General features: G+C 48.7%; 1 protein-coding gene across 8 annotated transcripts in view; it reads right to left on the reverse strand.

Moving 5' to 3' along the window:
* Positions 1-13,805, reverse strand: part of LOC144610318 (electrogenic sodium bicarbonate cotransporter 4-like) — an 85,041-nt gene that overhangs the window by 26,857 nt on the left and 44,379 nt on the right. For 5 of the 8 annotated variants that reach the window (XR_013549405.1, XM_078428923.1, XM_078428922.1 and 2 more), the window contains exons 13-17: positions 10,461-10,522; positions 8,484-8,684; positions 6,232-6,345; positions 5,453-5,566; positions 2,390-2,551 (exon numbers count right to left, since the gene is read on the reverse strand). Coding sequence is in view for 7 of the 8 variants with exons in the window: in XM_078428923.1 (XP_078285049.1) it covers positions 2,390-2,551; positions 5,453-5,566; positions 6,232-6,345; positions 8,484-8,684; positions 10,461-10,522 (653 nt within the window). In the remaining variant the exon portion in view is untranslated. The remainder of the gene's footprint in view (positions 1-2,389; positions 2,552-5,452; positions 5,567-6,231; positions 6,346-8,483; positions 8,685-10,460; positions 10,523-13,805) is intronic. The other 3 variants (XM_078428929.1, XM_078428927.1, XM_078428928.1) reach the window with 2 other exon arrangements.

Genomic DNA, 13,805 nt, shown 5'->3' on the forward strand with positions numbered 1-13,805 from the left:
GGGGGGATCTTATAGACAATAGACAATAGGTGCAGGAGGAGGCCATTCAGCCATTCAATGTGATCATGGCTGATCATTCTCAATCAGTACCCCATTCCTGCCTTCTCCCCATACCCCCTGACTCCGCTATCTTTAAGAGCTCTATCTAGCTCTCTCTTGAATGCATTCAGAGAATTGGCCTCCACTGCCTTCTGAGGCAGAGAATTCCACAGATTCACAACTCTCTGATTGAAAAAGTTTTTCCTCATCTCCGTTCTAAATGGCCTACCCCTTATTCTTAAACTGTGGCCCCTGGTTCTGGACTCCCCCAACATTGGGAACATGTTTCCTGCCTCTAACGTGTCCAACCCCTTAATAATCTTACACGTTTCGATAAGATCCCCTCTCATCCTTCTAAATCCCAGTGTATACAAGCCTAGTCGCTCCAGTCTTTCAACATATGACAGTCCCGCCATTCCGGGAATTAACCTAGTAATCATTCAACACAGATACCATTTACGAGGATGTCGCCAGGACTAGAGGGCCTGAGCTATCGGCACAGGTTTGGTCGGCTGGGAGTACTAACTCCAGCCTTGCCTCTTGTGAAAGGCCTGATGTTGTTATGGACAATGGCAGCTCCGGCGGTGCTTCTGAACGACCTCACGCCACAGATTTACAAGGATGCTGCCAGGACTCGAGGGTCTGAACTATAGGGGGAGGTTGAGTGAGGCTGGGACTCTATTCCTTGGAGCACAGGAGGATGGGGGGGGATGAGGGTGGATCTTATAGGGGTGCATAAGATCATGAGAGGAACAGATCGGGTATTCGCACAGAGTCTCTTGCCCAGAGTAAGTGAATCAAGGACCGGAGGACATACCTGAAGGTTTAAGGTGAAGGGGAAAAGATTTAATAAGAATCTGAGGGGTAACTTTTTCACACAAAGGTTGGTGGGTGAATGGAACAATCTGCCAGAGGAGGTAGTTGAGGCTGGGACTTTCCCAACATTTTTAAGAAGCAGTTAGACAGGTACATGGATAGGACAGGTTCGGAGAGATATGGACCAAGCGCAGGCAAGTGGCACTAGTGTAGCTGGGACATGTTGGCCGCAGTGGGCAAGTTGGGCCGAAGGGCCTGTTTCCACAATGTTTCACTCTATGAGTCTATCAAATACACAATTTAATGATGAGATGATACTTTATTGTCACATGTGCCTAGGTACAGTGAAATACTTTGTTTTTGCGTGCAGTACACAAATCTGCCAATGGTCGCCAATGCAGGTATCTGGTGACAACAAAGTGATCATTATTGTCCAAGAGGCCCTCTTTGTCCTTGGTGACCCCCGCCCCCCCCCACCCTCCCTGTCGGCTCCCTCCTATACCAAACCCAACCAGTCAGCTACTGAAGAAACCTCAGATCTGCGACCCTTCATCAGAATTGGAAGGTGATTGTGAAAAGTATTGAGAGATACTTGCTAGGAATCTACCTCAGCGTGATTGAGATGGCAAACTTTTTGCTTCCTTTGGAATTCTCTGCCACAGGAGGCTGTGGAGACCATGTTAATTGATATTTCTAAGGCAGAGATAGATAGATTCTTGATTAGTTCGGGTGTCTTGGGTTATGGGGAGAAGGCAGGAGAATGGGGTCAGGAGAGTTAGGTCAGCCATGTTTGAATGGCGGAGTGGTCCTGATGGGCCGAATGGCCTAATTCTGCTCCTATCACTTAAGAACTTAATTTATGAACTTTAGATTAGGAAGGAACTGGTTTAAACCGAAGATAGACACAAAATGCTGGAGCAACTCAGCGGGACAAGCAGCATCTGTGGAGAGAAGGAATGGGTGACATTTTGGGTCGAGACCAAAGATACTACTGGAACAAGATAGACCACTCGACCCTAAAAACCGTAGTACCTCACGGCGCCATTTTAGTAGGCAGAAACTTGCAGAAACATTTAAAAAATAAAAATAACAAAAATGTGTGAGTTGATAGATGAGATCTATTCTGCATTTTAATGGTATCATCACACATACTGTTCCCCCAAAACACTGATTACACTGCGAGAGGCATAGCGAACGGTGGGTTTTGCTTACTAAAATGGTTCCTTTGCATACTACACTTCAGTATAGGCGATTTCAACAGAGTGGTCCATCTTGTTCCTCTAGTATCTTTGGTCGAGACCCTTCATCAGGCTGTCTCGACCCGAAACGTCACCCATTCCTTCTCTCCACAGATGCTGCCTGTCCCGCTGAGTTACTCCGGCATTTTGTGTCTACCTTATGACCTTTGGGAATGAATGTTACTGAGGGGGTTAGATGTTCGCTGCCGTTCCCAGAGAAGTTGCTACGGAGACGAGGCAGGTCAGGGTGCGGAGACCTGCGACCTGCGACCTGCGACCTGCGACCGGCGACCTACCCTGAGTTTGTTCTCCTTCCTGTTCACGATCACGCCGGTGATCTGCTGGTCCATGAAGATCAGGATGGTGACCAGGAGGGCGGGCAGAGCACTGGCCAGGTACACCCACCACGGGTTCTTCCCGAAGGGAACAACGAACCACCCTCTGTCTGCGCGTGTTGGCTGGAGTGGAAGGGGTGAAAGAGAAGGACATTCAGTTAGTCTGCAGGTCTCTCCGTCCCGACCACCGTCCGCTAGCAGAAGCACGGTGGTGAAGAGGTGGAATTCTTTGCCACTGACGGCTGTGGAGGCCAAGTCAATGGATTATATTAAAGTTTAGTTCAGAGATACAGCGCGGAAATAGCCCTTTCGGCCCGCCCAGCGATCCCCGCATCCTACACCCACTATGGACAATTTTTGCATTTACCAAGCCAATTAACCCACCGACACACTTGTACGTCTTTGGAGTGTGGGAGGAACCCGAGTGTGGGAGGAGAGCGTACAAACTCCGCACAGACAGCACCCGCAGTCGGGATCGAACCCGGGTCTCCGGCGCTGCATTCACTGTAAGACAGCAACTCTACCGCTGCGCCACCGTGACCGCTCCATACTTACAGATACTGCGGATAGATTCTTGAAAGGTACGGGCATTTGGAATATTCAGAGCAATTTTGCGGGCAGCATATCTGAGGAGGGAATGTGCTGGGTCTGGGGAGGGTCCAGAGGAGGTTTAACAAGAAAGATCCCAGGAATGAGTGGGTTAATCTATGATGAGCGTTTGTCAGCACTGGGCCTTTACTCGCTGGAGCTCAGAACCAGGGGCCACAGTTGGGGGAGTCCAGAACCAGGGTCCACAGTTTAAGAATAAGGGGTAGGCCATTTAGAACGGAGATGAGGAAAAACCTTTTCAGTCAGAGAGTTGTGAATCTGTGGAATTCTCTGCCTCAGAAGGCAGTGGAGGGCAATTCTCTGAATGCATTCAAGAGAGAGCTGGATGGAGCTCTTAAGGATAGCGGAGTCAGGGGGTATGGGGAGAAGGCAGGAACGGGGTACTGATTGAGAATGATCAGCCATGATCACATTAAATGGCGGTGCTGGCTCGAAGTGCCGAAGGGCCGACTTCTGCACCTATTGTCTATTGTCTATTGAATGAGGAGGGACCTCATTGAAACGTACAGAATAGTGAAAGGCTTGGATAGACTGGATGTGGAGAGGATGTTTCCACTAGTGGGAGAATCTAGGACTAGAGGTCACAGCCTCAGGATTAAAGGACGTTCTTTTAGGAAGGAGATGAGGAGAAACTTCTTTAGACAGAGGATGGTGAATCTGTGGAATTCTTTGCCACAGAAGGCTGTGGAGGCCAAGTCAGTGGATATATTAAAGGCAGAGACAGATAGATTCTTAATTAGTACGGGTGTCAGAGTTGATGTGGAGAAGGCAGGAGAATGGGGTTAGGAGAGATAGATCAGCCATGAAGGAATGGCGGTGTGGACTTGATGGGCCGAATGGCCTACTTCTACTCCTATCACTTATCACCTTATGACAATGGTCCTAGTTTTAGTTTAGAGATACAGCGTGGAAACTGGCCCTTCGGCCCACTGAGTCCGTGTTGACCATCAATCAGCCGTTCACACTAGTTCTATGCTGTCCCACTTTCTCGTCCGTACCCTAGGATCCCCTGTACACAAACACTATCCCACACACACTAGGAACAATTTACAATTTACAGAAGCCAATTCACCTTCAAACCTGCACGTCTTTGGGATGTGGGAGTGAACCGGAGCGCCCGGACAAAACCCACGCAAGTCACAGAGAGAACGTGCAAACTCCGTACAGACAGCACCTATAGTCAGGATCGATCTATAGGGCCGAACAACCTTCAAATCCACGCATCTTCGGAATGTGGGAGGAAACCGGAGAACCGGAAGAAACCCACGCGGTCGGAGAGAGAGCGTGAAAACTCCACACAAACAGCACCCGAGGTCAGGATTGAACCTGGGTCTCTGGCGCTGTGAGGCGGCGGCTCTACCCGCTGTGCCACCGTGCCACCCTGTTCTTGTGCCATAGAATGGATGAGAGAAGAGGATTACCTAATGGATCTTCCCAAGGAACCACTTAGTTTGGTCACTTCTCCACACCATATATTCAAGTTAAGAAACTAAACACTGTACACTTTCTTTCCTCGTTTCTTTAAGTTGGCGAATACTATACTGTTTTATTTCCCTTCTGAAATGAGCATCACATGTTCCCCGATCACTATCTTGAGGTTACATCACCCCTTGTTCATGTAAAACTTTCTAGCGCTCACACAGACAATGAACGAAGGCTATGCCTTATCGGCACGAACTATCATAAAAAGAATAAAATGATTTTCTCTCCTGAAAATGGATTGTTCTCAAAATGAAATCCAGACACAAAACGGGCAGTGTATTGCTTCTAATCTGGAGGAAAGATTAACCTTGGCATGGCACCTTTGAGACTTGACTGGTTTCCAAATTAAACCAGTGCATTGTGCAGTTTAGGCTGCTCTTTGGACTTTACCCTTGAGAGACATAGTGTGGAAACGGGCCCTTATCCCACTGAGTCCGCGTCGACCAGCGATCACCCCGTACGCCAGTACTATCATACACACACTGCGGACAATTTATAATTTACAGAAGCCAATTCACCCCTACAAACCTACATGTCTTCGGAGTGTGGGAGGAAACCGGAGCACCCGGAGAAGTCCCACGCGGTCACAGGGAGAACGTACAAGCTCCGTACAGACAGCACCCGTAGTCAGGATCAATCTCAGGTCTCTGGCACTGTAAGGCAGCCCCTCTACAGCTGCGCCCCCGAGCCGCCCATTATAAACCCCAAACATTACTACGTTGAAGGGGCCCCAATGTTCTCCTTCACCCATAAACAGATTGCAACTAGAAGTCGGACCATTACAACCAACACAAACGAAAAATCAGCCTCGACATTTGCCTCACGATTTGAGAGACCATTTGCAGATCCATTAACCAGTACAACATTCGAAGTTAACTAATGACTTCAATTTACCACCTGGTGACGGCAAAATAGAAATGCTTTGGCGTTTACCTTCAGTTCCGTAGGCACTTGGAGTTTTGGTGTGTTGAGTCCGAAAAGCATATCAATCCCGACAAAAATCAGAATAGTGGCGAAGATAGAAAAGTCACCGATAAGTTTGCGGAGCTTAGAGAGAAGACCCGAGAATCACCCAGAGACAGGCAGTGTGGAAGAAAGGAGGATGGATGGATGAGAGGAAGAGGAAAGCATTAGAATAAACATTTTCAATGTCGGTTCCTGGGAGGAGATCAGGACAAACATTTTGTGCAGGAAGGAACTGCAGATGCTGGTTTAAAGCAAAGACAGACACAAAATGCTGGAGTGACTCAGTGGGACAGGCAGGGATCCCTGGAGAGAAGGAACGGGTGACGTTTCGGGTCGAGACCCTTGGTCACCCATTCCTTCTCTCCAGAGATGCTGCCTGTCCCGCTGAGTTACTCTGGCATTTTGGGTCTATCAGGACATACATATTTGGGTTAGATGTCCATGCACCCTGCCTCTGCCCATTCCACGCCAACCATGGTATCAGATAAACCCATTGCTTTTCAGATGGTCTTGAGAGACTTAGCCTTAAGGAGTAGAGTTGAGTATTGAGAACAGCCAAGTTTGGCTTGAAAATGATTCTGAAGCGTGGCATAAAAGAGGTTGGAGTGGATGGAGAGGCTACCTCTTCAGTGCGACACCATGCAGTAACTAGGTCATTCAAACAAGTGAGGGAGGACGTAGTTTAAAGGGTGAAGGGCAGTGGGTGTACAGGCAGGGGTGGGGAAGCAGCCAAGTTCTATCCAGACCTTGATTCTGTTGGGGACATGCAGCTTGGGGGTGTCCAGTCCGACTGCAGCATCGATCCCACAGAACACAAGGATGGAGATAACCGTGGAAAAGTCAGTGATCAGGCTCCGGATCTAGTGGAAAACAAAGGGGTGAGTAGAAATGGGGAGGGATGGAAGCAGGGAAGGGAACAAACACATGCACGGTTGTGGGCCTCGTGCAGGTACAGGGTTGAGGGGAATTGATCGGTTACCCCGTGCAGAGTTAACTCAGCAGAAACAGAGAGGCTACAACGACAAACTTAACAAGGGCACTGAGAAATATCATCATCATATCATCATATATATACAGCCGGAAACAGGCCTTTTCGGCCCTCCAAGTCCGTGCCGCCCAGTGATCCCCGCACATTAACACTATCCTACACCCACTAGGGACAATTTTTTACATTTACCCAGCCAATTAACCTACATACCTGTACGTCTTTGGAGTGTGGGAGGAAACCGAGGATCTCGGAGAAAACCCACGCAGGTCACGGGGAGAACGTACAAACTCCTTACAGTGCAGCACCCGTAGTCAGGATCGAACCTGAGTCTCCGGCGCTGCATTCGCTGTAAAGCAGCAACTCTACCGCTGCGCCACCGTGCTACAGTTCAGTTTAGTTTAGTTTAGTTTAGTTTAGAACTGCAAATGTTGGTTTATACCAAAGATAGACACAAAATGGCGGAGTAACTCAGCGGGTCAAACGCATCTCTGGAGAAAATGAATAGATGGCGTTTCAAGGGTTTTGGAGTGGGTTCCGACCCGAAACATCTTCTATTCCTTTTCTCCAGAGATATTGTCTAATCTGCTGAGTTACTCCAGCATTTTGTGCCTACCTTTCGTTTAGTCTGCCGTCCTGGTGAGTTTCATTGTCTGTGTATCTTGTTATCGTCTTGACCAACAAACAAAAATAATTGTCCATTTCCTTGATCGTTGTTGCTTTTTGGCATATCTTTAATTCATTTATTCTGTATCTCTCTACATCATTGCCTGTATCTCTCGTTTCCCTGACTCTCAGTCTGAAGAAGGGTCTCTCCCTGAAATGTCACCTGTTCCTTTTCCCCAGAGATGCTGCAAGACCCACTGAGTAACTCCAGCTTTTTGTGTCTACCTTTAGTCTAGTTTAGTTTAGTTTAGTTTAGTTTAGCTTAGCTTAGGGGTACAGCGTGGAGAGGGGCTCTTTGGCCCACCGAGTCTGCGCCGACCAGCAATCCCCCATACACTAGCACTATCCTGCACACACTAGGGACAATTTACAGAGGCCAATTAACTTACAAACCTGCACGTTTTTGGGATCTGGGGGGAAAACGGAGCAGTGAAGAAAGCCAATGGAATGTTGGCCTTCGTAACAAGAGGAGTTGAGTATAGGAGCAAGGAGGTCCTTCTACAGTTGTACCGGGCCCTGGTGAGACCGCACCTGGAGTACTGTGTGCAGTTTTGGTCTCCAAATTTGAGGAAGGATATTCTTGCTATGGAGGGCGTGCAGCGTAGGTTTACTAGGTTAATACCCGGAATGGCGGGACTGTCGTATGTTGAAAGGCTGGAGCGATTGGGCTTGTATACACTGGAATTTGGAAGGATGAGGGGGGATCTTATTGAAACATATAAGATAATTAGGGGATTGGACACATTAAAGGCAGGAAACATGTTCCCAATGTTGGGGGAGTCCAGAACAAGGGGCCACAGTTTAAGGATAAGGGGTAGGCCATTTAGAACGGAGATGACAAAGAACTTTTTCAGTCAGAGAGTGGTGAAGGTGTGGAATTCTCTGCCTCAGAAGGCAGTGGAGGCCAGTTCGTTGGATGCTTTCAAGAGAGAGCTGGATAGAGCTCTTAAGGATAGCGGAGTGAGGGGGTATGGGGAGAAGGCAGGAACGGGGTACTGATTGAGAGTGATCAGCCATGATCGCATTGAATGGCGGTGCTGGCTCGAAGGGCTGAATGGCCTACTCCTGCACCTATTGTCTATTGTCTATTGTCTATTGTCACCCGGAGAAAACCCATGCCGTCACAGGGAGAACGTACAAACTCCGTACAGACAGCACCCATAGTCAGGATCGAACCCGGGTCTCTGGCGCTGTAAGGCAGCAACTCTACCACTCTGCCACTCTGCCGCCCCCAAGGCCTTGGAACAACAGTGCCAAACTTCTCTCACGGGTAGTTGGATGTCAGAGATCCATCAGACAGACTCAGCTCTGGACCAGGAAGGAACTTGAGGCAGTGGGCCCACTTACCTTGGTTGGAAAATAACGACTAGACTTGAACTTTTTGAGGGTCATGGTCAGAGAGTAGGTGCCGAAGAAGAGGATGAAGGACATGAGGGCCAGGTCTGGGACATACTTGCAGGACTTTCCAACCAGGCTGCCACCATACTTGAGGCACTCCTTCTTGCTGAGCTGGCTCCAGTCCAGGGCTGTGGTGTTGCCAACATTGTACTTGGGACAGAAAGGAAAGGGTCAGTGTTAGCGTGGAGTAAGGAACCGCAGATGCTGGTTTACGTCGAAGATGGGCACAAAATGCTGGAGTAACTCAGCGGGGACAGGCAGCATCTCCGGAGAGAAGGAATGGGTGACGTTTCGGGTCGAGACCCTCCCTTCAGTCCTTCTTTCTCTCATTCCTTCTCTCCAGAGATGCTGCCTGTCCCGCTGAGTTACTCCAGCATTTTGTGTCCACACTTGAGTCAGTATTAATGCTCGGCCGAACAAATACACTGAGGCTGACTGCCAGTTACTCCAGCATTTGGTGTCCACACTTGAGTCAGTATTAATGCTCGGCCGATCAAATACACTGAGGCTGACTGCCAGTTACTCCAGCATTTTGTGTCCACACTTGAGTCAGTATTAATGCTCGGCCGATCAAATACACTGAGGCTGACTGCCAGACCGGCTCTTGGAACCTACAGTGAGTTACCTGCTCTGTGAACTCTACTCCCTACTAGGCCATCAAACAGTAATGGCGTGCAAAACCAGGTCACCAATAGAGGTGTGGTGGAGGGGGTGGTAAAAGCTTTTTAGGTTTGGGTTTAGTGTAAGAAAATAACTGCAGATGCTGGTACAAATCGAAGGTATTTATTCACAAAATGCTGGAATAACTTGACTTCTCCAACTTTAGATAGTTCCTCTGTCCCTCTCTTCCCCTCCCCCTTCCCAGATCTCCCTCGATCTTCCTGTCTCCACCTATATCCTTCCTTTGTCCCGCCCCCCCTGACATCAGTCTGAAGAAGGGTCTCGACCCGAAACGTCGCCCATTCCTTCTCTGACCTGCTGAGTTACTCCAACATTTTGTGAATAAATAGGGTTAGGTTTAGGTTTTATTATTGTCACATGTACCGTGAGGTACAGTGAAAAGCTTTGTTCTGCGTGCTCTTCCAAAGCATGGATTTGGATAATCCATCGAAATGGATAATGATCAGATATTATGCATAAAACAATCAAGTCAAATTCAAGTACGATAGGTAGAGCAAAGCGGGAATCTACGGAGTGCAGAATATAGATCTCAGCATTGTAGCGCGTCAGTTCCAGAGACATAGTCCAATGTCCGCAATGGGGTAGAGGTGAATCGGACAGTACCCTTGCTATGCATGGACCATTTATAAGCCTGATAACAGAGGGGAAGAAACTGTTCCTGAGTCTGGTGGTGTGCACTGACAAGCTTCCTTTCCTTCTGCGGGGAGCGGGGAGAAGAAGGAATGGCCGGGGTGGTACAAGTCTTTGATTATGTTGGCTGCTTTTCCAAGGCAGCATCGAGGTGGGATGGAGTCAATGGCGGGGAGTCTGGTCTGGGTGATGGACTGGCTACATCCACGACTCTCCTGAACTTTTGTCTCGTTTAGTTTGGAGATGCAGCGTGGAAACAGGCCCTTCGGCCCACACTGACCAGCGATGACCCATTCTAGTTCTATCCTACCTCCTCAGGACAATTTACAGAAGCCAATTAACCTACAAACCTGCACGCCTTTGGAACGCGAGAGGAAACCGGAGCACCCGGGGAAAACCCAGGAGAACGTACAGGCTCCACACAGACAGCGCCCGTAGTCAGGATGGAACCGGGGTCTCTGGCGCTGCGAGGCGGCAACTCTGCCGATGCGCCACCGTGCTGCGGAACGCAGTTCCCCAAACGTTTGGGGAATGTGACGGAAGAGAACGACTGTCGCTGGGCCGAAGAAGGAAAAACGGGGGGAAAAATTATAGAAACACAATCTGCAAACTTACCAAATAAATATTAGAGTTGTTAAACGCCAGTGAATCTGAAGCATTGAAGAAGGTTGTGTTCACTGTGAGGCAATAAAACAGTGTCATTAGACAATAGACAATAGACAATAGACAATAGACAATAGGTGCCCTTCGAGCCAGCACCGCCATTCAATGTGATCATGGCTGATCATTCTCAATCAGTACCCCGTTCCTGCCTTCTCCCCATACCCTCTGACTCCGCTATCCTTAAGAGCTCTATCTAGCTCTCTCTTGAATGCATTCAGAGAGTTGGCCTCCACTGCCTTCTGAGGCAGAGAATTCCACAGATTCACAACTCTCTGACTGAAAAAGTTCGAAATGGCCTACCCCTTATTCTTAAACTGTGGCCCCTGGTTCTGGACTCCCCCAACATTGGGAACATGTTTCCTGCCTCTAACGTGTCCAACTCCTTAATAATCTTTTACGTTTCGATAAGATTCCCTCTCATCCTTCTAAATTCCAGTGTACACAAGCCTAGTCGCTCCAGTCTTTCAACATATGACAGGTCCACCATTAGTTTGTAGGAAAGAACTGCAGTTGCTGGTTTAAATCGAAGGGAGGCACAAAATGCTGGAGTAACTCAGCGGGACAGGCAGCATCTCTGGAGAGAAGGAATGGGTGACGTTTCAGGTCGAGACCCTTCTTCAGACTGATGTCAAGGGGAGGGGGCATCAGTCTGAAGAAGGGTCTCGACCCGAAACGTCACCCATTCCTTCTCTCCTGAGATACAGCCTGACCCGCTGAGTTACTCCAGCATTTTGTGTCTACCAGTGTCATTAGTGTGATGAACTAAATCTTGGCAGTATAGATTTGAAACTTTCCAACCCCATTTGCTTTCTGGATAGTTTTATAAATCATCTCAGTTTCTCCTGACCATTCAGCTCGGTAACCACACAGCTGAAAGTTACTGAGATTGATATGATGTACTAAATTTGGTATTTTATATCTCCTCTTTACACAGCTTTTTTTTCCTGGAGAAATTATCTTGCTTTCATCGGGAGAAACTGTTTCTCTGCTCTGTTTTCGACCAAATCAATTGACTGCTTTACAATTGACTGTTCTCTGTGAACCCAAAGGCCTACCCTACTTCACGTGCCGATGTCGATAAATACTTGGTTAGATAAAAATAATAACCCTCCATCAAAACTCTCGATCTCCAGTGTGATTACAACGGATCATTTTCTTCCTCCCCTACCTGAGTGAAGTGTTTGATTTTGTTGTCACAAAAAAACGATAAAGACAGGGTCAGAATATGAAACCAATCCTTTTATCAGTGGAGAAACAAGGAACTGTAGCTGCTGGTTTACAAAAAAACCCCCAAAGTGCTGGAGTAACTCAGCAGATCAGGCAGTGTCTCTGGAGGGCATGGCTAAGTGATGTTTCGTGTCGGGGCCCTTCTTCAGATTCAATCAGACTCTATCGGTAATTATCTATACAATAAAACTCTTGTTTGTTTGTTTGTTTGTTTGTTTGTTCCTGAACTACAGCCAAATCGGTACATGATAGCGCGACAATTGTAGGCCCACCTTACTCACCGTCGTCCCTTTGGTGCTAATGTAAGTAGTTTCATTGAAATCGGTGTTATATTTTTAAAGTCATTCACATTTTAAAGTATAAATCTATCTCCTAGGGAGGGAGGGGGAGGGAGAGGGAGGGGAGGGGGATGGAGTGGGGGGGATGGGGGGAGGGGAGTGGAGGGGGAGGGGGGTGGAGGGAGGGGGAGGGGAGGGGAGGGGGAGTGAAGGTGGGAGGAGGGAGGGAGCAGTGGGAGGGGGAATGGGAGGGGGAGGGGGAGGGGCAGGGATGAGGGGTGAGGGGGAAGGGGGGAGGGGGAGGGGGGGAGAGGGGAGGGGGAGGGGGGGGGAGAGGGGAGGGGGAGGGGGGGAGGAGAGGGTGCTGCACCAATGTGGGAGAGGTTTGGGCCCAACAGGTCCACGGTCTAGTTTTTTAATACATTTATGTGTCCAAACTTCATGTTTTATACAGTGGTTATAGACTCTGTGGATTCACCTGATCTATTTAGTTTAGTTTAGAGATACAGCGCGGAAACAGGCCCTTCGGCCCACCGGGTCCACGCCGACCAGCGATTCCCGCACATTAACTAGGGACAATTTTTCCATTTACCAAGCCAATTAACCTACATACCTGCATGTCTTTGGAGTGTGGGAGGGAACCGCAGATCTCGAAGAAAACCCAGGCAGGTCACGGGGAGAACGTACAAACCCAGTTGCCTAACTGAGTTACTCCCACTTGCATGCCCCATATCCCACTCCTCCTTTATTACCCATTTACATTTCTGTGTGTCTTTTAAACATTGTATTTGCACCTGCCTTGACCACTTTATACATCCACCACCACCTTCTGTGGAAAAAAGTTGCCCCCCAGGTTCTGTTTCAATCTTTCCCCTCTCACCTTACACCTCTGCCCACCAGTCCAACCTTGAGGAAAAGACAGTGGTTCAACACCTTTAACTCCCCCTCCCATTCCCATGCTGACCTTTCTGTCCTGGGCCTCCTCCGTTGTCAGAGTGAGGCCCAGCGCAAATTGGAGGAACAGCACCTCATATTTCGCCTGGGCAACTTACACCCCAGCGGTATGAACATTGACTTCTCTAACTTTGTAACCCTTGCTTTCCTCCTCTCTCCATTCCTCCCCCTTCCCAGTTCTCTAGAACAGTCTTACTGTCTCTGACTACATTTTATCTCTGTTTGCTTTCTCCCAGCTAACAATGATCTGATTGATCTTCATTCCCTTAGTCCTGCTTTCACACCTTATACTTCCTTATCTACATACCTCCCTCTCCCCTGACATCAGTCCGAAGAAGTGTCTCGACCCGAAATGTCACCCATTCCTTCCCTCCAGAGATGCTGCCTGTCCTGTTGAGTTACTCCAACGTCTTGTGTCTACCTTTGGTCTAAACCAGCATCTGCAGTTCCTCCCCACACGGTCACATGGGGGTACATGCAAACTCCGCACAGGTTGGCGCCAGACGTCAGGGCAGCTGAGCTGCGAGGCAGCTGCTTTCCTGACCGCACCAATGCACCGTATCTCAGAGCCCTGAGGCTTCCAGCATGCAAAGCAGCAAACCAAGGTGAGAGAGATGTGGTCACGGCCCTTTAGAACGGAGGACTTGCATTGCAAGAAGCCCCATTGTCAACAGGTGTGTGAGGCAGTCAGTGCTACAAGCCGCCTACCATCCACACAGACCGGGAACAGACTCAGTAACTAGTCTAGACAAAGCACAGGGAGACATCAGAGAGGAGGAGAGTCCTTGCTGAGTACTTACTCGGGTTTGAAAGCAGCCAAACAGTGTTTGCAGCAAAT

Source organism: Rhinoraja longicauda, chromosome 36, assembly GCF_053455715.1.
Source record: "Rhinoraja longicauda isolate Sanriku21f chromosome 36, sRhiLon1.1, whole genome shotgun sequence".
NCBI lineage: Eukaryota > Metazoa > Chordata > Chondrichthyes > Rajiformes > Arhynchobatidae > Rhinoraja > Rhinoraja longicauda.